At 52.8% G+C, this 25,048-nt stretch overlaps 1 protein-coding gene across 4 annotated transcripts in view; it reads right to left on the bottom strand.

Annotated features, from left to right (window-relative positions):
* LOC116956535 (uncharacterized) overlaps positions 1-25,048 on the bottom strand; it is a 58,639-nt gene that overhangs the window by 24,676 nt on the left and 8,915 nt on the right. For 3 of the 4 annotated variants that reach the window (XM_076054465.1, XM_076054468.1, XM_076054467.1), the window contains 10 exons: positions 24,578-24,691; positions 20,498-20,548; positions 16,280-16,374; positions 14,928-14,959; positions 13,944-14,012; positions 8,683-8,789; positions 7,594-7,680; positions 5,038-5,122; positions 2,904-3,128; positions 497-801 (listed from right to left, as the gene is read on the bottom strand). In XM_076054465.1, the coding sequence (XP_075910580.1) occupies positions 497-801; positions 2,904-3,128; positions 5,038-5,122; positions 7,594-7,680; positions 8,683-8,789; positions 13,944-14,012; positions 14,928-14,959; positions 16,280-16,374; positions 20,498-20,548; positions 24,578-24,691 (1,170 nt within the window). The remainder of the gene's footprint in view (positions 1-496; positions 802-2,903; positions 3,129-5,037; positions 5,123-7,593; positions 7,681-8,682; positions 8,790-13,943; positions 14,013-14,927; positions 14,960-16,279; positions 16,375-20,497; positions 20,549-24,577; positions 24,692-25,048) is intronic. The other variant, XM_076054466.1, reaches the window with a different exon arrangement.

Consider the following 25,048-nt stretch of genomic DNA (forward strand, 5'->3'; position numbering starts at 1 on the left):
GTGGTTCTGGTGCTGGTGCTTGTGGTGGTGTTGGTGGTGGTGCTGGTGGTGGTGTTGGTGGTGGTTCTGGTGGTGGTGCTGGTGACAGAGGGGGTGAACCGGGTCTCCTGCTCCAGTGGTGCTGACCCAGCAGGTGGTGCTGGTGTTGGTGGTGGTGCTGGTGTTGGTGGTGTTGGTGGTGGTGGTGGTGTTGGTGGTGGTGTTGGTTGTCTGGTGGTGGTGTTGGTGGTGTTGGTTCTGTCTGGTGCTGGTGGTGCTGGTGGTGGTGCTGGTGGTGGTGCTGGTGGTGGTGCTGGTGGTGCTGGTGGTGGTGTTGGTGACAGAGGGGTGAACCGGGTCTCCTGCTCCAGTGGTGCTGACCCAGCAGGTGGTGTTGGTGGTGGTGTTGGTGGTGTTGGTGGTGGTGGTTCTGGTTCTAGTGCTGGTGGTGGTGCTGGTGACAGAGGGGGTGAACCGGTTCTCCTGCTCCAGTGGTGGCGTCTGGCATCATCGTTACCGAGTGCGACCGCATCACTGCGTGCCGCGATTGGTTCCCTTCGGTCTTCTCTCCCGCTCCTCCTCCTCCCTCTCCACCTCCTCCTCCTCCACCTCCTCCTCCTCCTCCCTCTCCACCTCCTCCTCCACCTCCTCCACCACCTCCTCCACCACCTCCTCCCCCTGCCGAGTCGGCGGTGCGAGTGGCGCAGGGCCGGCTCGGCTTGACGAGGCCATAGCGTCCAGCCAGGCTGTGCGTCCGTCCGCGAGGGCTCCCCAGCTCCTGCCCGGCCTTAGCGGCGGCGGCGGCGGCGGCGGCAACCGCTGCTGGAGGGGGTCACAGAGGTCGCGGAGGTCACGGAGGTCACAGAGGTCGCAGAGGTCGCAGAGGACACGAGAGGAGGCGTCCGCTACCGACGCTCGACCCCGGCGAAGAGAGCGGCCCGGGTTGCGTTCCTGACCCTGGCCCTGTTGTGCAGAGGTGGGAGGCTAGGGGGAGGAGGCCTCCATCCAGCAGTGGATAGGCCACGGCTGAAGATGGTGGTGGTGGTGGCGGTGGCTAGAGGAGGCATTCATGCAGCAGTGGATCGAGCACGGCTGACGACGATGATCATGGAGGCTAGGGGGACGAGCGAGGCCTCCATCACCGCCTAGCAGTGGATAGACCACGGCTGATGATGACGATGATCATGGAGGCTAGAGGGAGAAGGCCTTCATCACCGCCTAGCAGTGGATAGACCACGGCTGATGATGACGATGATCATGGAGGCTAGCGGAAGGCCTCCATCACCGCCTAGCAGTGGATAGACCACGGCTGATGATGACGATGATCATGGAGGCTAGGAGGAGGCCTTCATCACCGCCTAGCAGTAGATCGAGCACGGCTGATGATGACGATGATCATGGAGGCTAGGGGGAGAAGGCCTCCATCACCGCCTAGCAGTGGATAGACCACGGCTGATGATGACGATGATCATGGAGGCTAGGGGGACAAGGCCTCCATCACCGCCTAGCAGTGGATAGACCACGGCTGATGATGACGATGATCATGGAGGCTAGCGGAAGGCCTCCATCACCGCCTAGCAGTGGATCGAGCACGGCTGATGATGACGATGATCATGGAGGCTAGGGGAACGAGCGAGGCCTCCATCACCGCCTAGCAGTGGATAGACCACGGCTGATGATGACGATGATCATGGAGGCTAGGGGGAGAAGGCCTCCATCACCGCCTAGCAGTGGATAGACCACGGCTGATGATGACGATGATCATGGAGGCTAGGGGAACGAGCGAGGCCTCCATCACCGCCTAGCAGTGGATAGACCACGGCTGATGATGACGATGATCATGGAGGCTAGGGGGAGAAGGCCTCCATCACCGCCTAGCAGTGGATAGACCACGGCTGATGATGACGATGATCATGGAGGCTAGGGGGACAAGGCCTCCATCACCGCCTAGCAGTGGATAGACCACGGCTGATGATGACGATGATCATGGAGGCTAGGGGGAGGCCTTCATCACCGCCTAGCAGTGGATAGACCACGGCTGATGATGACGATGATCATGGAGGCTAGGAGGAGGCCTTCATCACCGCCTAGCAGTAGATCGAGCACGGCTGATGATGACGATGATCATGGAGGCTAGGGGGAGAAGGCCTCCATCACCGCCTAGCAGTGGATAGACCACGGCTGATGATGACGATGATCATGGAGGCTAGGGGGACAAGGCCTCCATCACCGCCTAGCAGTGGATAGACCACGGCTGATGATGACGATGATCATGGAGGCTAGCGGAAGGCCTCCATCACCGCCTAGCAGTGGATCGAGCACGGCTGATGATGACGATGATCATGGAGGCTAGGGGAACGAGCGAGGCCTCCATCACCGCCTAGCAGTGGATAGACCACGGCTGATGATGACGATGATCATGGAGGCTAGGGGGAGAAGGCCTCCATCACCGCCTAGCAGTGGATAGACCACGGCTGATGATGACGATGATCATGGAGGCTAGGGGAACGAGCGAGGCCTCCATCACCGCCTAGCAGTGGATAGACCACGGCTGATGATGACGATGATCATGGAGGCTAGGGGGAGAAGGCCTCCATCACCGCCTAGCAGTGGATAGACCACGGCTGATGATGACGATGATCATGGAGGCTAGGGGGACAAGGCCTCCATCACCGCCTAGCAGTGGATAGACCACGGCTGATGATGACGATGATCATGGAGGCTAGGGGGAGGCCTTCATCACCGCCTAGCAGTGGATAGACCACGGCTGATGATGACGATGATCATGGAGGCTAGGGGGACAAGGCCTCCATCACCGCCTAGCAGTGGATAGACCACGGCTGATGATGACGATGATCATGGAGGCTAGCGGGAGGCCTCCATCACCGCCTAGCAGTGGATAGACCACGGCAGCGGAGACTCACGGGCGAGCTGCGAGCGCCAGGAGGCGGCGGAGCGGTCGAACTCCAGCGTGGCCGCGCTGTGCACGTCGCCGCCGCCGCCGCTCGCCGTCGGCATGGCGACGGCGGCGGAGGAGGAGGTGGCGGAGGAGGAGGTGGCGGAGGAGGTGGCGGAGGAGGAGGTGGCGGAGGAGGTGGAGGAGGAGGGGTCTCCGCCACGCGGCGTCCGCACGACGCGTGCGTACACGTCTACACGCTCGCACGCACACGCCGGGGTCGGGGGCAGCCGTTGGGTTACCGGTGGCGTCGATGGTGCCGCTGCTGCTGATACTGCTGCTGCTGCTGATGATAGTGCTGCTGATACTACTGCTGCTGATACTACTACTGCTGATACTACTGCTGATACTGCTGCTGCTGATACTACTGCTGCTGATACTACTGCTGCTGATACTACTGCTGCTGATACTACTGCTGCTGCTGATACTACTGCTGCTGCTGATACTGCTGCTGATACTACTGCTGCTGATACTACTGCTGATACTACTGCTGCTGCTGATACTACTGCTGCTGCTGCTGATACTACTGCTGCTGCTGATACTGCTGCTGCTGCTGATACTGCTGCTGATACTACTGCTGCTGCTGATACTACTGCTGATACTACTGCTGCTGCCGCTGCTGATACTACTGCTGCTGATACTACTGCTGATACTACTGCTGCTGCTGATACTACTGCTGCTGCTGCTGATACTACTGCTGCTGCTGCTGATACTACTGCTGCTGCTGCTACTACTGCTGCTGATACTACTACCGATACTACTGCTGCTGATACTACTGCTGCTGCTGCTACTACTGCTGATACTACTGCTGCTGCTGCTGATACTACTGCTGCTGCTGATACTACTGCTGCTGCTGCTACTACTACTGCTGATACTACTACCGATACTACTGCTGCTGCTGACACTACTGCTGCTGCTGCCACTACTGCTGATACTACTGCTGCTGCTGCTGATACTGCTGCTGCTGATACTGCTGCTGCTGATACTGCTGATACTACTGCTGCTGCTGATACTACTGCTGCTGCTGATACTACTGCCGATACTACTGCTGCTGCTGCTACTACTGCTGCTGCTGATACTGCTGCTGCTGCTGATACTACTGCTGCTGCTGATACTACTGCTGCTGCTGATACTACTGCTGCTGCTGCTACTGCTGCTGCTACTGCTGCTGCTACTGCTGCTACTGCTGATGCTCCTGTTGATGCCACGACTACTACTACTACTGCTGCTGCTACTGCTGCTGCTGCTACTACTACTGCTGCTGCTACTACTACTACTGTTGCTACTACTACTGCTGCTACTACTACTACTGCTGCTACTACTGATGCTACTGGTGACGCTGCTGCTGATGATCATGATGATGCTACTGTTACTATTCTTCTTGTTGCTGGTAGTGGTGCCGGTGGTGGCGTTAGTGGTGGCGATGGTGGTGGTGCTAGTGGCGTTCGTGGTGGCGTTAGTGGCGATGGTCGTGGTGTTAGTGGTGGTGGTGACGTTAGTGGTGGCGATGGTGGTGGTGGTGTTAGCAATAGCGGTGGCGATGGTGGTGGCGATGGCGGCGATGGTGGTGGCGGTGGCGATGGTGGTGGTGGTGTTAGCAATAGCGGTGGCGATGGTGGTGGCGATGGTGGTGGTGGCGATGGCGGCGATGGTGGTGATGGTGGCGGTGGTGGCGGCAATGGTGGTGGTGATAGTGGTGGCGGTGGTGGTGATGGCGATGGTGGTGGTGATGGCAGTGGCGATGGTGGCGGTGGCGATGGTGGTGGTGGTGATGATGGTGGTGGTTGATAGTGGTGATGGTGGTGGTGATGGCGGTGGTGGTGGTGATGGTGATAGTGGTGATGGTGGCGGTGGCGATGGTGGTGGTGGTGATGATGGTGGTGGTGATAGTGGTGATGGTGGTGGTGATGGCGGTGGTGATGGTGATGGTAGTGGTGGTGATGGTGATGATGATGGTGATGGTAGTGGTGGTAGTGGTGTTGTTGTTGTTGATGTTGTTGTTGTGGTTGATGTTGTTATTTGTTGTTGTTGATGTTGTTGTTGTTGTGGTTGTTGTTGTTGATGTTGTTGATGTTGTGGTTGTTGTTGTGGTTGTGGCTCACCGCGGCAGGTCGCCCTACGCTTATCGTCCACCTTGATCAGCTCCCGGGGTGCACGGCGCCGTGCCTGGGGACTGCCCCCCGCCTGCTGCAACAGTCACAGGCAACAGTCACAGGCAACACGGTCACAGGCAACAGTCACAGGCAACACGGTCACAGGCAACAGTCACAGGCAACACGGTCACAGGCAACACAGTCACAGGCAACACGGTCACAGGCAACACAGTCACAGCCAACACGGTCACAGGCAACACAGTCACAGCAACAGTCACAGGCAACAGTCACAGCAACAGTCACAGCAACAGTCAAGGCAACAGTCACAGGCAACAGTCACAGGCAACAGTCACAGCAACAGTCACAGGCAACAGTCACAGGCAACAGTCACAGGCAACAGTCACAGCAACACGGTCACAGCAACAGTCACAGGCAACACGGTCACAGGCAACACGGTCAAGGGCAACACAGTCACAGGCAACACAGTCACAGGCAACAGTCACAGCAACACAGTCACAGGCAACAGTCACAGGCAACAGTCACAGGCAACAGTCACAGGCAACACGGTCACAGGCAACACAGTCACAGGCAACACGGTCACAGGCAACACGGTCACAGGCAACACGGTCACAGGCAACACGGTCACAGGCAACAAGGTCACAGGCAACACAATCACAGGCAACACGGTCACAGGCAACACGGTCACAGGCAACACGGTCACAGCAACACAGTCACAGCAACAGTCACAGGCAACACGGTCACAGGCAACAGTCACAGCAACACGGTCACAGGCAACACAGTCACAGCAACAGTCACAGCAACAGTCACAGCAACAGTCACAGCAACAGTCACAGGCAACAGTCACAGGCAACAGTCACAGGCAACAGTCACAGCAACACGGTCACAGCAACACGGTCACAGGCAACACGGTCACAGCAACACGGTCACAGGCAACAGTAACAGGCAACAGTCACAGGCAACAGTCACAGGCAACAGTCACAGCAACACAGTCACAGCAACAGTCACAGGCAACACGGTCACAGGCAACACGGTCACAGCAACACGGTCACAGGCAACAGTCACAGGCAACACGGTCACAGGCAACACGGTCACAGGCAACACGGTGGAGGTGATGATAGTGACGTTGGTGATGATGGTGATGATGATGGTGGTGTTGATAATGGTAGTGATGGTGATGATGGTGATAACGGGAGTGATGGTGGTGGTGATGATGATTGTGATGATGTTGATAACGGTAGTGATGGTGGTGGTGATGATGTTGGTGATGATGTTGATAACAGGAGTGATGGTGGTGGTGATGATGGTGGTGATGATGTTGATAACGGGAGTGATGGTGGTGGTGATGATGTTGATAACGGGAGTGATGGTGATGGTGGTGGTGATGATGTTGATAACGGGAGTGATGGTGATGGTGGTGATGATGTTGATAACATGAGTGATGGTGATGGTGATCATGTTGATAACGGGAGTGATGGTAGTGATGGTGGTGATGTTGATAACGGGAGTGATGGTGATGATGATGTTGATAACAGGAGTGATGGTAGTGACGGTGGCGATGATGTTGATAACGGGAGTGACGGTAGTGACGGTGGCGATGATGTTGATGACGGTAGTGACGGTGGCGATGATGTTGATAACGGTAGTGACGGTAGTGACGGTAGTGATGGTGGCGATGATGTTGATAACGGGAGTGACGGTAGTGACGGTGGCGATGATGTTGATGTTGATAACGGTAGTGACGGTGGTGATGGTGGTGACGGTGATGTTGATAACGGTGGTGACGGTGGTGACGGTGGTGACAGTGGTGACGGTAGCGATGGTGGCGACGGTGGTGACGGTAGTGACGGTGGTGACGGTAGTGACGATGTTGATAACGGTGGTGACGGTGGTGACGGTGGTGACGGTGGTGACGGTAGTGACGGTGGTGATGTTGATAACGGTGGTGACGGTGGTGACGGTGGTGACGGTGGTGATGGTAGTGACGATGTTGATAATGGTGGTGACGGTGGTGACGGTAGTGATGGTGGTGACGGTGATGTTGATAACGGTGGTGACGGTGGTGACGGTGGTGACGGTGGTGACGGTGGTGACGGTGATGTTGATAACGGGAGTGACGGTGGTGACGATGGTGACGGTGGTGACGGTGGTGATGGTAGTGACGATGTTGATAATGGTGGTGACGGTGGTGACGGTAGTGACGGTGGTGACGGTGGTGACGGTGATGTTGGAAACGGTGGTGACGGTGGTGACGGTGATGTTGATAACGGGAGTGACGGTGGTGACGGTGGTGACGATGGTGACGGTGGTGACGGTGGTGACGGTGGTGACGGTGGTGACGGTGGTGACGGTGGTGACGGTGGTGACGGTGGTGACGGTGGTGACGGTGGTGACGGTGGTGATGGTGATGTTGATAACGGTAGTGACGGTGGTGATGGTAGTGACGATGTTGATAACGGTGGTGATGTTGATAACGGTGGTGACGGTGGTGACGGTGGTGACGGTGGCGACGGTGGTGACGGTGGTGACGGTGGTGATGGGCCTCACGTGGTCAGTGGAGAAGCAGCTCTCCCAGGAGCGGCTCCGTGAGGTGAAACTCGGCGCTCTCTCCCTCTGACCCCTGCCCTGCTCCAGCTGGGGGGCACGGTGGTGGGGGGGGGCACGGTGGTGGTGGTGGGGGGGGGGCAGTGGGGGGCGAGAGGTGGGGGCACCCGAATAAATCACGCAGAACCGACCAATGATACGTGGCCAACCGGCACTGGTGGGTACCTGTGGGTCCCTGTGGGCGCTAGCGGGGTTCAGGAGGTGTCACATTGGGTCCCTGCGGGTCCCTGTGGGCGCTAGCGGGGTTCAGGAGGTGTCACATTGGGTACCTGTGGGTACCTGTGGGTCCCTGTGGGCGCTAGCGGGGTTCAGGTGTCACGTTGGGTACCTGTGGGCGCTAGCGGGGTTCAGGTGGTGTCACATTGGGTACCTGTGGGTCCCTGTGGGCGCTAGCGGGGTTCAGGAGGTATCACATTGGGTACCTGTGGGTCCCTGTGGGCACTAGCGGGGTTCAGGAGGTGTCACATTGGGTACCTGTGGGTACCTGTGGGTCCCTGTGGGCGCTAGCGGGGTTCAGGAGGTGTCACATTGGGTACCTGTGGGTACCTGTGGGTGCTAGCGGGGTTCAGGAGGTCTCACATTGGGTACCTGTGGGTACCTGTGGGTCCCTGTGGGTCCCTGTGGGCGCTAGCGGGGTTCAGGAGGTGTCACATTGGGTACCTGTGGGTCCCTGTGGGTACCTGTGGGTCCCTGTGGGTACCTGTGGGTCCCTGTGGGTGCTAGTGGGGTTCAGGAGGTGTCACGTTGGGTACCTGTGGGTACCTGTGGGTCCCTGTGGGTACCTGTGGGCGCTAGCGGGGTTCAGGAGGTGTCACATTGGGTCCCTGTGGGTCCCTGTGGGTGCTAGCGGGGTTCAGGAGGTGTCACATTGGGTACCTGTGGGTCCCTGTGGGTGCTAGCGGGGTTCAGGAGGTGTCACGTTGGGTCCCTGTGGGCGCTAGCGGGGTTCAGGTGGTGTCACATTGGGTACCTGTGGGTACCTGTGGGTCCCTGTGGGCGCTAGCGGGGTTCAGGAGGTGCCACGCTGGGTACCTGTGCCAGCGCCTGGCTGATGGTGAGCTTGCCCTCCCCCACGGCCCGCGACAGCTGCTCCCGCTCCGATCCGCTAACCCCCACGTCCGCCGCGAAGCCGACGAAACCTTCACAGGCAAAGGGTCACCACCACCCCAGCCCCCAGGTAGCATTAAAAACCACTATAAACTCTTCAAAACGATTGTTTATCTGACCAGGCAAAGGGTCACCACCACCCCCAGCCCCCAGGTAGCATTAACAAACAACTATAAACTCTTCAAAACGATTGTTTATCTGACCAGGCAAAGGGTCACCACCACCCCAGCCCCCAGGTAGCATTAACAAACAACTATAAACTCTTCAAAACGATTGTTTATCTGACCAGGCAAAGGGTCACCACCACCCCCAGCCCCCAGGTAGCATTAACAAACAACTAAAAACTCTTCAAAACGATTGTTTATCTGACCAGGCAAAGGGTCACCATCCCCAGCCCCCAGGCCCCAGGTAGCATTAAAAACCACTATAAACTCTTCAAAACGATTGTTTATCTGACCAGGCAAAGGGTCACCACCACCCCAGCCCCCAGGTAGCATTAAAAACCACTATAAACTCTTCAAAACGATTGTTTATCTGACCAGGCAAAGGGTCACCACCACCCCAACCCCCAGGTAGCATTAACAAACCACTAAAAACTCTTCAAAACGATTGTTTATCTGACCAGGCAAAGGGTCACCACCACCCCCAGCCCCCAGGTAGCATTAACAAACCACTAAAAACTCTTCAAAACGATTGTTTATCTGACCAGGCAAAGGGTCACCACCACCCCCAGCCCCCAGGTATCATTAAAAACCACTATAAACTCTTCAAAACGATTGTTTATCTGACCAGGCAAAGGGTCACCACCACCACCAGCCCCCAGGTAGCATTAAAAACCACTATAAACTCTTCAAAACGATTGTTTATCTGACCAGGCAAAGGGTCACCACCCCCAACCCCCAGGTAGCATTAAAAACCACTAAAACCTCTTCAAAACGATTGTTTATCTGACTAGGCAAAGGGTCACCATCACCCCCAGCCCCCAGGTAGCATTAACAAACCACTATAAACTCTTCAAAACGATTGTTTATCTGACCAGGCAAAGGGTCACCACCCCCCAGCCCCCAGGTAGCATTAAAAAAAACACTATAAACTCTTCAAAACGATTGTTTATCTGACCAGGCAAAGGGTCACCATCACCCCCAGCCCCCAGGTAGCATTAAAACCCACTATAAACTCTTCAAAACGATTGTTTATCTGACCAGGCAAAGGGTCACCACCCCAGCCCCCAGGTAGCATTAAAACCCACTATAAACTCTTCAAAACGATTGTTTATCTGACCAGGCAAAGGGTCACCACCCCAGCCCCCAGGTAGCATTAAAAACCACTATAAACTCTTCAAAACGATTGTTTATCTGACCAGGCAAAGGGTCACCACACCCCCAGCCACCAGGTATCATTAACAAACCACTATAAACTCTTCAAAACGATTGTTTATCTGACCAGGCAAAGGGTCACCTCCACCCCCAGCCCCCAGGTAGCATTAACAAACAACTATAAACTCTTCAAAACGATTGTTTATCTGACCAGGCAAAGGGTCACCACCACCCCCAGCCCCCAGGTAGCATTAACAAACCACTATAAACTCTTCAAAACGATTGTTTATCTGACCAGGCAAAGGGTCACCACCCCAGCCCCCAGGTAGCATTAAAAACCAGTATAAACTCTTCAAAACGATTGTTTATCTGACCAGGCAAAGGGTCACCACCACCCCAGCCCCCAGGTAGCATTAAAAACCACTATAAACTCTTCAAAACGATTGTTTATCTGACCAGGCAAAGGGTCACCACCCCAGCCCCCAGGTAGCATTAACAAACCACTATAAACTCTTCAAAACGATTGTTTATCTGACCAGGCAAAGGGTCACCACCACCCCCAACCCCCAGGTAGCATTAAAAACCACTATAAACTCTTCAAAACGATTGTTTATCTGACCAGGCAAAGGGTCACCACCGCCCCCAGCCCCCAGGTAGCATTAAAAACCACTATAAACTCTTCAAAACGATTGTTTATCTGACCAGGCAAAGGGTCACCACCGCCCCCAGCCCCCAGGTAGCATTAACAAAACACTAAAAACTCTTCAAAACGATTGTTTATCTGACCAGGCAAGGGGCTCCCCACTGAGCTGTCTCATTTGCAGAAGCCAACTGGCTACCACAAATGAGAGCGGCTCAATCAAGTGGTGGCTTGTCGTCGTCGTCATCGTCATGATCGTCATCGTCGTCATGATCATCATCGTCATCGTCGTCGTCGTCATCGTCGTCATCGTCGTCATCGTCATCGTCATCGTCATCATCGTCATCATCATCGTCGTCATCGTCGTCGTCATGATCATCATCGTCATCGTCGTCGTCGTCATTATCGTCATCATCGTCGTCATCGTCGTCATCATCAACATCATCGTCGTCGCCGCGTGGAAATTTGTAGCAGGAGCCAAACCAGTCTGGGGACGCGCGACCACGGGCAGAGGAGACGCGCAAATATAACGGGCAGAGGCGTCGGGCTCGCTGATCGAACCCACGTGACCCTCTCCCACCCCTCTCCTGCATGACGGGCGAGGCAGCCAACATCTCGCTGGCACGTGACTTCCGTTGAGATCGCGGCTGCCTCTTGTGGGCAAAAGGCGGCGGTGGTGTGTACGTGTGTGTGGCTGTGGGTACCGCCAGCGAAAAAAAAACCACGGCCGCCTTTGTCTCCCCCAGTGCGTCTATGCTCTTCAACGCTTTCGATTCAATGAGGAATTAAAGTTTTGATTTGAAGCTTTCGTGACTGCAGTGATTCGTACTCTTGGCTCTTTCGGTAAAGTCACCACGTTGAAGGGGAAACAATAAAATAATATAAAACATATATATAAAACAATAAAAAAAAATTCTCACGACGTTTCGACCATAACACAAACCGTCGTCATCAGGTGTGTCGGTTCGCATTCATTTGTTTATTTTTAAACGTTGTATTAATTTATTTATAAAAAACGTCAGCGCCACGCACAGCGATTTGGCAGTTTATTTAGAAGGACTAGTCAGTCCACCTATTTTTTTTTATTTAAAGCTTTCGTGACTGCAGTAATTCATATTCTTAGCTCTTTCGGTAAAGTCACCACGTTGAAGGGAAACAATAAAATAAATATCAAACAATAAAAAAAATTATCACGTTTCGACCGGTCGACCATAACACAAACTGTCAACCGTTTGTGTTGTGGTCGAAACGTCGTGAGAATTTTTATTGTTTTATATATATATTTATACTGGTAGGAAGGAAGTTGTGAACTGAGTGTACCAGCCTGCAATAGATTAATGTGTCCGTCCGTCCGTCCCCTTTCAATACTTTAACGAAGTGAAATCTCGTGTGACTGTCATCCTTTATTTAACCACGTGAGTGGCGTCATTGAGAGTCACTCTCTTGTCACTGCCATCCTTTATTTAACCACGTGAGTGACGTCATTCAGAGTCACTCTCTTGTCACTGACATCCTTTATTTAACCACGTGAGTGACGTCATTCAGAGTCACTCTCTTGTCACTGACATCCTTTATACTGGTAGTAACGAAGTTGTGAACTGAGTGTACCAGCCTGCAATAGATTAATGTGTCCGTCCGTCCCCTTTCAATACTTTAACGAAGTGAAATCTCGTGCTGTTGGGGTGTAAAATCAGCAAAGGACAGCGTAGAGACTTGCCCTACCAGCCCACCCCCTGCAGGGACCTGTTATTATTTTATTGTTTCCCTTCAACGTGGTGACTTCACCGAAAGAGCTAAGAATATAAATAAAGAATTAAAGCTTTCGTTAATGTATACTCACTCCCGTCTGTCGTTGTTGTCGTCCTCAAATCTTCGCGACTCGATTTGAACCCACTTACCACCATGTGGTGCCGACTGCAAACTCGGCTACACTTTATGTCATGCCGCTGGGCAATAAAACTATATTCCATCAGAAAACGTATATACGTATTTATTTTTCTTTTTGAAAACGTTAATTTTTTTGTTGTTGCTTGTAATATACGCGGGCTATGTTTCGTCCTGGGTCCAATTGTGCACGGTTAAAACTCGACGCTGGCTGCAATTGGCCCACGGTCGCCTTACGTCACGGCAAACTTCGGTGGGACCCACTTCCGTTGCTTAGTGCGGCACACTGCATTAAAGCGCGCGAGTTTCTATAAAAAAACAACGAAAAAAGTGTTTTTTAAAAATGTTACTTATTTTTGGGACACTTTTACTAACTGCACCAGGAAATTCATTTGGGGGCCCAGTCACCCTAGGGGAGGAGGCCTAGGGGAGGGGCAAGTGCTGTTAGTAGCGAGTAGCAGCAGCTACCTATGAACACACAAAGATCCCCCGTGTAGCCTCTAGCAGACCGTAGGGGCAAGTGCTGTTAGTAGCGAGTAGCAGCAGCTACCTATGAACACACAAAGACAAAGATCCCCCGTGTAGCCTCTTCGCAGACCGTAGGGGCAAGTGCTGTTAGTAGCGAGTAGCAGCAGCTGCCTATGAACACACAAAGACAAAGGTCCCCCGTGTAGCCTCTTCGCAGACCGTAGGGGCAAGTGCTGTTAGTAGCGAGTAGCAGCAGCTGCCTATGAACACACAAAGACAAAGATCCCCCGTGTAGCCTCTTCGCAGACCGTAGGGGCAAGTGCTGTTAGTAGCGAGTAGCAGCAGCTGCCTATGAACACACAAAGACAAAGGTCCCCCGTGTAGCCTCTAGCAGACTGTAGGGGCAAGTGCTGTTAGTAGCGAGTAGCAGCAGCTGCCTATGAACACACAAAGACAAAGATCCCCCGTGTAGCCTCTAAAAGACTGTAGGGCCAAGTGCTGTTAGTAGCGAGTAGCAGCAGCTACCTATGAACACACAAAGACAAAGGTCCCCCGTGTAGCCTCTAGCAGACTGTAGGGGCAAGTGCTGTTAGTAGCGAGTAGCAGCAGCTGCCTATGAACACACAAAGACAAAGGTCCCCCGTGTAGCCTCTAAAAGACTGTAGGGCCAAGTGCTGTTAGTAGCGAGTAGCAGCAGCTACCTATGAACACACAAAGACAAAGGTCCCCCGTGTAGCCTCTAGTGTCCAGCACCACGACGCCCGGCCGCCTTTGTTTCTCCCAGTGCTAGCGATGTTTACTACACACACCGCACTGCGTACTCATGGATATACACACACACACACGCGCACACGTCACCCACACGCGTGTTACAGCACCTGTGGCTGGAGTCTCCTCGGCCTCCCGGCTCTTCTGGAAGTTCGTCCAGAAAGATTTCTTCTTCTTCCCTGTGGCACAGCAACAGTGTGGGTGGACTGATCCCCATCTGTTCCATCTCGCTCCCTTCTATACCCGTGTGTGGGCTGATCTCCATCTGTTCCATCTCACTCCCTTCTACCCCGTGTGTGGACTAATCTCCATCTGTTCCATCTCACTCCCTTCTACCCGTGTGTGGACTAATCTCCATCTGTTCCATCTCGATCCCTTATACCCCGTGTGTGGACTAATCTCCATCTGTTCCATCTCGCTCCCTTCTACACCGTGTGTGGACTAATCTCCATCTGTTCCATCTCACTCCACCTTCTACACCGTGTGTGGACTAATCTCCATCTGTTCCATCTCACTCCACCTTCTACACCGTGTGTGGACTAATCTCCATCTGTTCCATCTCGCTCCCTTCTACCCCGTGGGTGGACTAATCTCCATCTGTTCCATCTGTGGGTGGGTGTCGAGGAGGAGCCGTACCCCCCCTGGCTCTGGTCAGGAGAAGGCGGTGGTACAACAGCGTGTGGAGCAATGTTCCACACAAAATAGTAAGGTAGCCAGAGAACCGAGCTAGGTTGGCGCTGTATCGCCGGTGGAAAAAGGGAGGTAACCAGAGAACCGTGCTAGGCTGGCGCTGTATCGCCGGTGGAAAAAGGGAGGTAGCTTTAGAACCGTGCCAGGCTGGCGCTGTATCGCCGGTGGAAAAAGGGAGGTAGCTTTAGAACCGTGCCAGGATGGCGCTGTATCGCCGGTGGAAAAAAGGGAGGTAGCTAGAGAACCGTGCCAGGCAGGCGCTGTATCGCCGGTGGAAAAAGGGAGGTAGCTTTAGAACCGTGCTAGGCTGGCGCTGTATCGCCGGTGGAAAAAAGGGAGGTTAGCTTTAGAACCGTGCCAGGCAGGCGCTGTATCGCCGGCGAAGGTGCGATGGCGTGTCTTACCCTCATCCGATCTGGGCTTGTGAAAGGAACTCCTGCAAGGTAAAAACCAAACACCCGGAGTAAGAATCGTGGCTGTGCGTGGATCCCAGGCAGACAGTGAGGGGGGTGGTGGAGGCCTCCCAGGCACCGCCCTGGTCGGCGCTCACGGCAGAGAGACAGAGAGAGAGATCACCCGGGGCAATGAGGCGGGCGGATGTCGCAACGGCTGGAAAGATCGTCTTGGGCATGAGGCTTCTTGTTTTCATCATTTAGAAATGCGACCGATTTCACCGCCCCCATCTGCATTATCCGTGGTTACGATCCCGACCCCCGATACTTGTTGCAATATTTGGCGTTTGCGGTTTCTCTCTCCCTCTCTCTCTCCCCCTGTGGCCGCGTTCGGATTTGTCTCCGCGATTTTCCCACCTCCGCATTTAGAATCAACATCACGCGTCTGGCAGAGCCGGTGGTGGTGGTGGTGGTGGTGGGGGGGGGGGGGGGGGGGGGGGGGGGGGGTGGGGTGGCACGTGCCCCCCCAATGATCCGATCGAAATCGCTAATTTCGATCGGATCATTGGGGTTTATTGGTAATAAATCGGCATTCTGCGACCCCCACTGCAACCGAGTAGCATGTTATTATTACGTGCCAGGGACTCTATGAGATGATAGGACAACACAACGACAACACAAAAACAACACCGACAACACAACACAAAAACAACACAACACCGACAACAACACAACACCGACAACACCGACAACACAAAAACAACACAACAACACAACAACGACAACACAAAAACAACACAAAAACAACACAACGACAACACAAAACAACACAAAAACAACACAACAACACAACAACGACAACACAAAACAACACAAAAACAACACAACAACACAACAACAACACAAAACAACACAAAAACAACACAACAATGACAACACAAAATAACACAAAAACAACAACACAAAAACAACACAACAACACAACAACGACAACACAAAAACAACACAAAAACAACACAACAACGACAACACAAAAACAACACAAAAACAACACAACAACGACAACACAAAACAACACCGACAACACAACGACAACACCGACAACACAAAAACACCGACAACACAAAAACAACACAAAAACAACACAACAACGACAACACAAAAACAACACCGACAACACAACGACAACACAACACCGACAACACAAAAACACCGACACAACAACACAACAACGACACAACAACACAACACGACAACAACAACACAACAACACAGCAACGACACAACACAACACAAAAACACCGACAACACAACACAACGACACAACAACAACGACGCCGCCGTGCAGGGGGGGCGTCACGCACGTGCGCGGCAGATCCAAGTGCGGGGCTCTCGTGGGCGTGTCCGGCGTGGACAGCTTCCGATGCACGGCCACCCGCTCCGGAGACTGGCGGGCCGACTTGAGGCGCGACACGACAGCACGCACACACAGACACACACAGACACACAGTCACACACACAGTCACACAGACAGACACACACAGATACACACACACACACACACAGACACACAGACACACACACAGAGACACACACACACACTCAGATACACACACACACACAGATACACACACACACAGACACAGACACACAGACACACACAGACACACACAGACACACACACAGTCACACACAGTCACACACACACACACACAGACACACAAACACACAGTCACACACAGACACACACACACAAACAGACACACACACACAGACACACACAGACACACACACACAAACACACAGTCACACACACAAACACACAGTCACACACAGTCACACACACGCACACACACAGATACACACACAGACACACACACAGTCACACACACAGTCACACACACACAGACACACACAGTCACACACACACAGTCACACACACACACAGTCACACACAAACACACAGACAACAAAGACAAAGATCCCCCATATAGCCTTAACAGACTGTAGGGGCAAGTGCTGTTAGCGAGCACCTATGAAGGCCGGAACGGTACACGAGGGGGTGGGTGGCCAGCACCACGCCCGACCACCTTTGTCTCCCTAGTGGCGATGTTTACTACACAGCACCAGGTACTCATTTGAGGCTGAGTCGACCTAGGGGAGGCCCGGGACCGGTTCAGATAATCGTCACTGGTGTTGGCCGTGAGCGGGAATCGAACCCGGGTCGCCAGGTTCATAGCACAGCGTAGCACTAACCACTACACTACCGCTCCCCACAGACACCGACAACACAAAACACACAGACACACACACACATACACACAGACAGACACACACACAGACACACAGACACACACACAGACACACACACACACAGACACACACACTGACACACAGACACACACACAGACACACACACACACAGACACACACACTGACACACAGACACACACACAGACACACACACAGACACACGGACCGCGCTACGAAAATGCGTAGCGACCCAAATTCCTCAAGCTGACGGGACTGCCGGGCAAGTGGACCAAGAGAGAGAGAGAGAGAGGGGGGGGATTTTCCTCCACCTTGGGCGCGGGGGGCGAGGCCTACCGGGGGCGGGGGGGGGGGGGCTAAGGTGAGATCCCGACCGTCGAAGGCGGCATCGCGAAGACGACCGCCCCGGTGGGAGCGGGGGCCACGAGCGTTGGACGAGGAGAGTTTGGGGGGGGGGCGTGAGAAGGTTCGGGAAGGAGTTGGCCTAAAAGGAGAGGCGTGGGGGGACAAGTCTGGGCCCCCCAGGGGCAGCGCGTCGTTCCCAAGGTAGAGGCGCGGAATAATTCCGCGCGTCGGCGAGATTACACAAGCAGGCAGAGGTTGCAGTGACGGGTTTTTACCCCTTTTAACTGGCACAAAAAAAACTGACGCCTTTATTCAAGGCGTCATGTTTGCAATAGCCACAACACAAGCAGTCAAAAATGCAAACAAAAAAGAGAGACAACTCTGATAATGATATTGGCACTGTCCTTGAATTTGATTGGTCCACACCAGAGACGGCTTTTCTTAGAGCCCCTTAAGTCTCCACTGGTGTTGGGCCAAAAGGCGTACAACTCAAAAACAGCGCACCATCAGAGTATTGAGGGCTCGGGGTGAGCATTTACATTATGAGACCTCTTTTAACAGTAACAAGATATAGGAATAGGTTTTTACCCTTTTAACTGGCACAAAAACTGACACCTTTATTTATTCAAGGCGTCATGTTTGCAATAACCACAACACAAGCAGTCAAAAATGCAAACAAAAAAGAGAGACAACTCTGATAATGATATTGGCACTGTCCTTGAATTTGATTGGTCCACACCAGAGACGGCTTTTCTTAGAGTCCCTTAAGTCTCCACTGGTGTTGGACCAGAAGACGCCAAAAGGCGTACAACTCAAAAACAGCGCACCATCACAGTATTGAGGGCTCGGGGTGAGCATTTACACTATGGGTAAAACCTATTACTATATCTTGTTACTGGCAAAGGAGGTCTCATAATGTAAATGCTCACCCCGAGCCCTCAATACTCTGATGGTGCGCTGTGTTTGAGTTGTACGCCTTTTGGCGTCTTCTGGTCCAACACCAGTGGAGACTAAAGGGGCTCTAAGAAAAGCCGTCTCGGGTGTGGACCAATCAAATCCAAGGACAGTGCCAATATCATTATAAGAGCTGTCTTCTTTTTTGTTTGCATTTTTGACTGCTTGTGTTGTAGTTATTGCAAACATGACACCTTGAATAAAGGTGTCAGTTTTTTGTGCCAGTTAAAAGGGTAAAAACCTATCACTACATCTTGTTACTGGCAAAAGGAGGTCTCGTAAGGCGGAGGTCGCTCGCTAAAAGCGCTTGCCCCAACGGTCTGTTGAGGCTACGCGCGGGGGGGGCGAGGAGGTGGATCTTTTGTCTTTGTTAGGTGCGGGTTGAAACTCTTTCGCTGCCACCGTGCGTGGCCGACGGCGCCAATTTTGAGGCGCGCGGTGGCGGGGGGGAGGAGGACAACAAACTGAAGACAAGAACAAGAAGCAGGTCTAAAGAAAATTGTTTTTTTGATGATGACGGTGGTGGTGGTGGTGGTGGCGGCAATGATGGTGATTGATGACTGCGATGATGATCAGGATGGTGACGGTGGTGGTGGCAATGATGGTGATTGATGACTGCGATGATGATCAGGATGGTGACGGTGGTGGCGGCAATGATGGTGATTGATGACTGCGATGATGATCAGGATGGTGACGGTGGTGGTGGTGGCGGCAATGATGGTGATTGATGACTGCGATGATGATCAGGATGGTGACGGTGGTGGTGGCGGCAATGATGGTGATTGATGACTGCGATGATGATCAGGATGGTGACGGTGGTGGTGGTGGCGGCAATGATGGTGATTGATGACTGCGATGATGATCAGGATGGTGACGGTGGTGGTGGTGGTGGCGGCAATGATGGTGATTGATGACTGCGATGATGATCAGGATGGTGACGGTGGTGGTGGTGGTGGTGGCGGCAATGATGGTGATTGATGACTGCGATGATGATCAGGATGGTGACGGTGGTGGTGGCGGCAATGATGGTGATTGATGACTGCGATGATGATCAGGATGGTGACGGTGGTGGTGGTGGCGGCAATGATGGTGATTGATGACTGCGATGATGATCAGGATGGTGACGGTGGTGGTGGTGGTGGCGGCAATGATGGTGATTGATGACTGCGATGATGATCAGGATGGTGACGGTGGTGGTGGTGGTGGTGGCGGCAATGATGGTGATTGATGACTGCGATGATGATCAGGATGGTGACGGTGATGGTGGTGGTGGTGGCGGCAATGATGGTGATTGATGACTGCGATGATGATCAGGATGGTGACTGTGGTGGTGGTGGCGGCAATGATGGTGATTGATGACTGCGATGATGATCAGGATGGTGACGGTGGTGGTGGCGGCGGCAATGATGGTGATTGATGACCGCGATGATGATCAGGATGGTGACGGTGGTGGTGGTGGTGGCGGCAATGATGGTGATTGATGACTGCGATGATGATCAGGATGGTGACGGTGGTGCTGGTGGTGTTAGTGACAACGACGATGATCACGATTGGGACGGCAGCTAATTGGGAAGCGCGGGGGAAGAACAACAAACTAAGCACCACAACAACAACAACAAGCATTTTGATTTAAAGCTTTCGTTGGTTTTCACACCTGATGACGACTGCCTGTGTTGCAGTCGAAACGTCGTGAGAATTTTATTGATTTATATATATTTTATTATTTTATTGTTTTCCCTTCAACGTGACTTCACCGAAAGAACCAAGAATAACAACAAGCATCTCTAAAGAAAATAGTTTTTTGATAATGATTACGATGGTGGTGGTGATAATGATGGTGATGACGATGACTGTGATGATGATAAGGATGGTGGTGGTGGTGATGATGGTGGTGTTAGTGGTGAAAACGCCGATGATCACAATGTATCAACGATGAACTTATTTCGCACCGTACTTAGCCAACCGCGCAAATCAGAGGTGCGGGGTAGGTGGTGGTGGTGGTGGCGAGGTACCTGCGTCTGCAGCCTGTCTGTGATGAGGTCCGTGGCTTTACAATCCTCTTCCTGTGGGACCCAAGTAACACACCAAAGACAAAGGTCCCCCGTGTAGCCTGTCACCGACCGTTTGGGGCAAAGTGTCGTCTTCGAGCAACTACGAAGGCCGGCAGTGTGGCACACGAGGGGGTGGGTGGCCAGTAGCTCGCCCGGCCGCCTTTGTCTCCCCCAGTGCTAGCGATGTTTACCACAACCACACACCGCACCAGGTACTCGTTTGAGGCAGAGCAGACCTAAGGGAGGGAAGGGCTATGGACCCGATTCAGATAATCGTCACCGGTGTTGGCCGTGAGCGGGAATTGAACTCGGGTTGCGGGGTTCGTAACGCGATGCGCTAACCGCGACACCACCACTTCCCAAGCACACACACACACAGTAACACAGACACAAACATACACACAGACACACACAGACAAACAGATACAAACATACACACAGACACACACACACAGTAACACAGACACAAACATACACACACAGACACACACAAACGGAAACACAGACACACACAGTAACACAGACACAAACATACACACAGACACACACACACAGACACAAACACACAGACACAAACAGTAACAGACACAAACATACACACAGACAGACACACAGACACACAAACACACAGACACACAGACACACACAGAAAGACAGACACAAACATACACACAGACACACACATACACACAGACACACACAGTAACACAGACACAAACATACACACAGACACAGACACACACGGAAACACACGCAGAAAGAGAGACACACAGACAGACACAAACACAGACACACACAGTAACACAGACAAACATACACACAGACAGACACACAGACACACACAGTAACACAGACACAAACATACACACAGATAGACACACAGACACAAACATACACACAGATAGACACACAGACAAACATACACACAGACACACACACACAGTAACACAGACACAAACATACACACACACAGACACACACACGGAAACACAGACACACACAGTAACACAGACACAAACATACACACAGACACACAAACACACAGACACACAGGCACACACAGTAACACAGACACAAACATACACACAGACACACAAACACACAGACACACACAGAAAGACAGACACAAACATACACACAGACACACAGACACACACATACACACAGACACACACAGTAATACAGACACAAACATACACACAGACACAGACACACACGGAAACACACGCAGAAAGAGACACACAGACAGACACAAACACAGACACACACAGTAACACAGACAAACATACACACAGACAGACACACACAGTAACACAAACACACACACAGATAGACACACAGACACAAACATACACACAGATAGACACACAGACACACAAACACACAGACACACAGAAAGACAGACAAACATACACACAGACAGACACAAACAGACACACAGACACAAACACACAAACACAGACACAAACAAACACAGTAACAGACACAAACATACACACAGACAGACACACAAACATACACACAGACACACACAGAAAGACAGACACAAACATACACACAGACAAACACACAGACACAAACATACACACAGACACACATATAGACACACACACACGGAAACACACACTGTCTGTGTGTCTCTGACACACACACAACAACGTAAATAACGCAACACCGTTCCGCAGCTATAGGTGCTACTCGCCAACAGCACTTGCCCCTACAGCCTGTATAGAGGCTACACGGGGAATCTTTCTCTTCGTCTTCTTCACAGGCGCTGCTACTCGCTAACAGCACTTGCCCCTGCAGGATAAAATATAGAGGCTAGATGGGGGACATGTGTCTTTGTCTCCCTCATGGGTGCTGCTGCTGCTACTTGCTCACAGCACTTGCCCCTACAGCCTGTTAAGAGGCTACACGGGGGATCTTTGTCTCCTTCATAGGCATTGCTACTTCGCTAACAGCACTTGCCCCTACAGCCTGTCAAGAGGCTACACGGGGGACATTTATCTCCGTCATAGGCATTGCTACTTCGCTAACAGCACTTGCCCCTACAGCCTGTCAAGAGGCTACACGGGGGACATGTCTCCTTCAGAGGCATTGCTACTGCGCTAACAGCACTTGCCCCTACAGCCTGTCAAGAGGCTACACAGGGGACATTTATCTCCGTCATAGGCATTGCTACTTCACTAACAGCACTTGCCCCTGCAGCCTATCAAGAGGCTACACGGGGGACCTTTATCTCCTCCATAGGCATTGCTACTTCGCTAACAGCACTTGCCCCTACAGCCTGTCAAGAGGCTACACGGGGGATCTTTGTCTCCTTCATAGGCATTGCTACTTCGCTAACAGCACTTGCCCCTACAGCCTGTCAAGAGGCTACACAGGGGACATTTATCTCCGTCATAGGCATTGCTACTCCATGAGAACACTTGCCCCTGCAGCCTGTCAAGAGGCTACACGGGGGACCTTTATCTCCTTCATAGGCATTGCTACTCCATGAGAACACTTGCCCTTACAGCCTGTCAAGAGGCTACACGGGGGACCTTCGTCTCCTTCATAGGCATTGCTACTCGATGAGAACACTTGCCCCTACAGCCTGTCAAGAGGCTACACAGGGGATCGTTGTCTCCTTCATAGGCATTGCTACTTCGATAACAGCACTTGCCCCTGCAGCCTGTCAAGAGGCTACACGGAGGACATTCATCTCCTTCATAGGCATTGCTACTTCGCTAACAGCACTTGCCCCTGCAGCCTGTCAAGAGGCTACACGGGGGATCTTTGTCTCCTTCATAGGCATTGCTACTTTGCTAACAGCACTTGCCCCTACAGCCTGTCAAGAGGCTACACAGGGGACATTTATCTCCGTCATAGGCATTGCTACTTCGCTAACAGCACTTGCCCCTGCAGCCTGTCAAGAGGCTACACGGGGGATCTTTGTCTCCTTCAGAGGCATTGCTACTTCGCTAACAGCACTTGCCCCTACAGCCTGTCAAGAGGCTACACAGGGGACATTTATCTCCGTCATAGGCATTGCTACTTCACTAACAGCACTTGCCCCTGCAGCCTATCAAGAGGCTACACGGGGGACCTTTATCTCCTCGATAGGCATTGCTACTTCGCTAACAGCACTTGCCCCTACAGCCTGTCAAGAGGCTACACGGGGGATCTTTGTCTCCTTCATAGGCATTGCTACTTCGCTAACAGCACTTGCCCCTACAGCCTGTCAAGAGGCTACACAGGGGACATTTATCTCCGTCATAGGCATTGCTACTCCATGAGAACACTTGCCCCTGCAGCCTGTCAAGAGGCTACACGGGGGACCTTTATCTCCTTCATAGGCATTGCTACTCCATGAGAACACTTGCCCCTACAGCCTGTCAAGAGGCTACACGGGGGACCTTCGTCTCCTTCATAGGCATTGCTACTCGATGAGAACACTTGCCCCTACAGCCTGTCAAGAGGCTACACAGGGGATCGTTGTCTCCTTCATAGGCATTGCTACTTCGATAACAGCACTTGCCCCTGCAGCCTGTCAAGAGGCTACACGGAGGACATTCATCTCCTTCATAGGCATTGCTACTTCGCTAACAGCACTTGCCCCTGCAGCCTGTCAAGAGGCTACACGGGGGATCTTTGTCTCCTTCATAGGCATTGCTACTTCGCTAACAGCACTTGCCCCTACAGCCTTTAAAGAGGCTACACGGCGGACCTTCGTCTCCTTCATAGGCATTGCTACTCGATGAGAACACTTGCCCCTGCAGCCTATCAAGAGGCTACACGGGGGACCGTTATCTCCTCCATAGGCATTGCTACTTCGCTAACAGCACTTGCCCCTACAGCCTGTCAAGAGGCTACACGGGGGACATTTATCTCCGTCATAGGCATTGCTACTCGATGAGAACACTTGCCCCTACAGCCTGTCAAGAGGCAACACGGGGGAATCTTTGTTTCCTTCATAGGCATTGCTACTCGATGAGAACACTTGCCCCTGCAGCCTCTACAGAGGCGACACTGGGGACACTTGTCTTCGTGTGTGCTCACCTCCTGCACGTGACGCATGTGGATGTCTATGAGTGACTCCAGGACGTGTGGCACGGCCGAGCCCAGCAGCGAGGAGTAGGCATGCGCCAGCAGCTGCAGCTGGAGGCTTCCGGCCTGCACCGGAAACAATGGAGGGGCAAAGGCGGGGCACCGTCCGCCAGACTGTTCGGCGTGTTGGTTGAGTGGGTGAGATGGTGGGTGGGTGAAATGGTAGGTGTGTGGGATAGTGGGTGGGTGAGATGGTGGGTGGGTGAGATGATGGGTGGGATGGTGAGATGGTGTGTGGGTGGGTGAGTGAAATGGTAGGTGGGTGGGTGAGATGGTGGGTGGGTGGGATGGTGAGATGTTGGGTGGGATGTTGAGATGGTGGGTGGGTGAGATGTTTGTTGAGTGAGTGAGATGGTGGGTGGATAGGTGGATGAGATGATGGGTGGGTGAGATGGTGGTTGAGTGGGTGATTGAAATGGTAGG

The sequence above is a fragment of the Petromyzon marinus genome, chromosome 66 (genome assembly GCF_048934315.1).
Source record: "Petromyzon marinus isolate PM22_M1 ecotype Great Lakes invasive population chromosome 66, UKy_Petmar_22M1.pri1.0, whole genome shotgun sequence".
Lineage (NCBI taxonomy): Eukaryota > Metazoa > Chordata > Hyperoartia > Petromyzontiformes > Petromyzontidae > Petromyzon > Petromyzon marinus.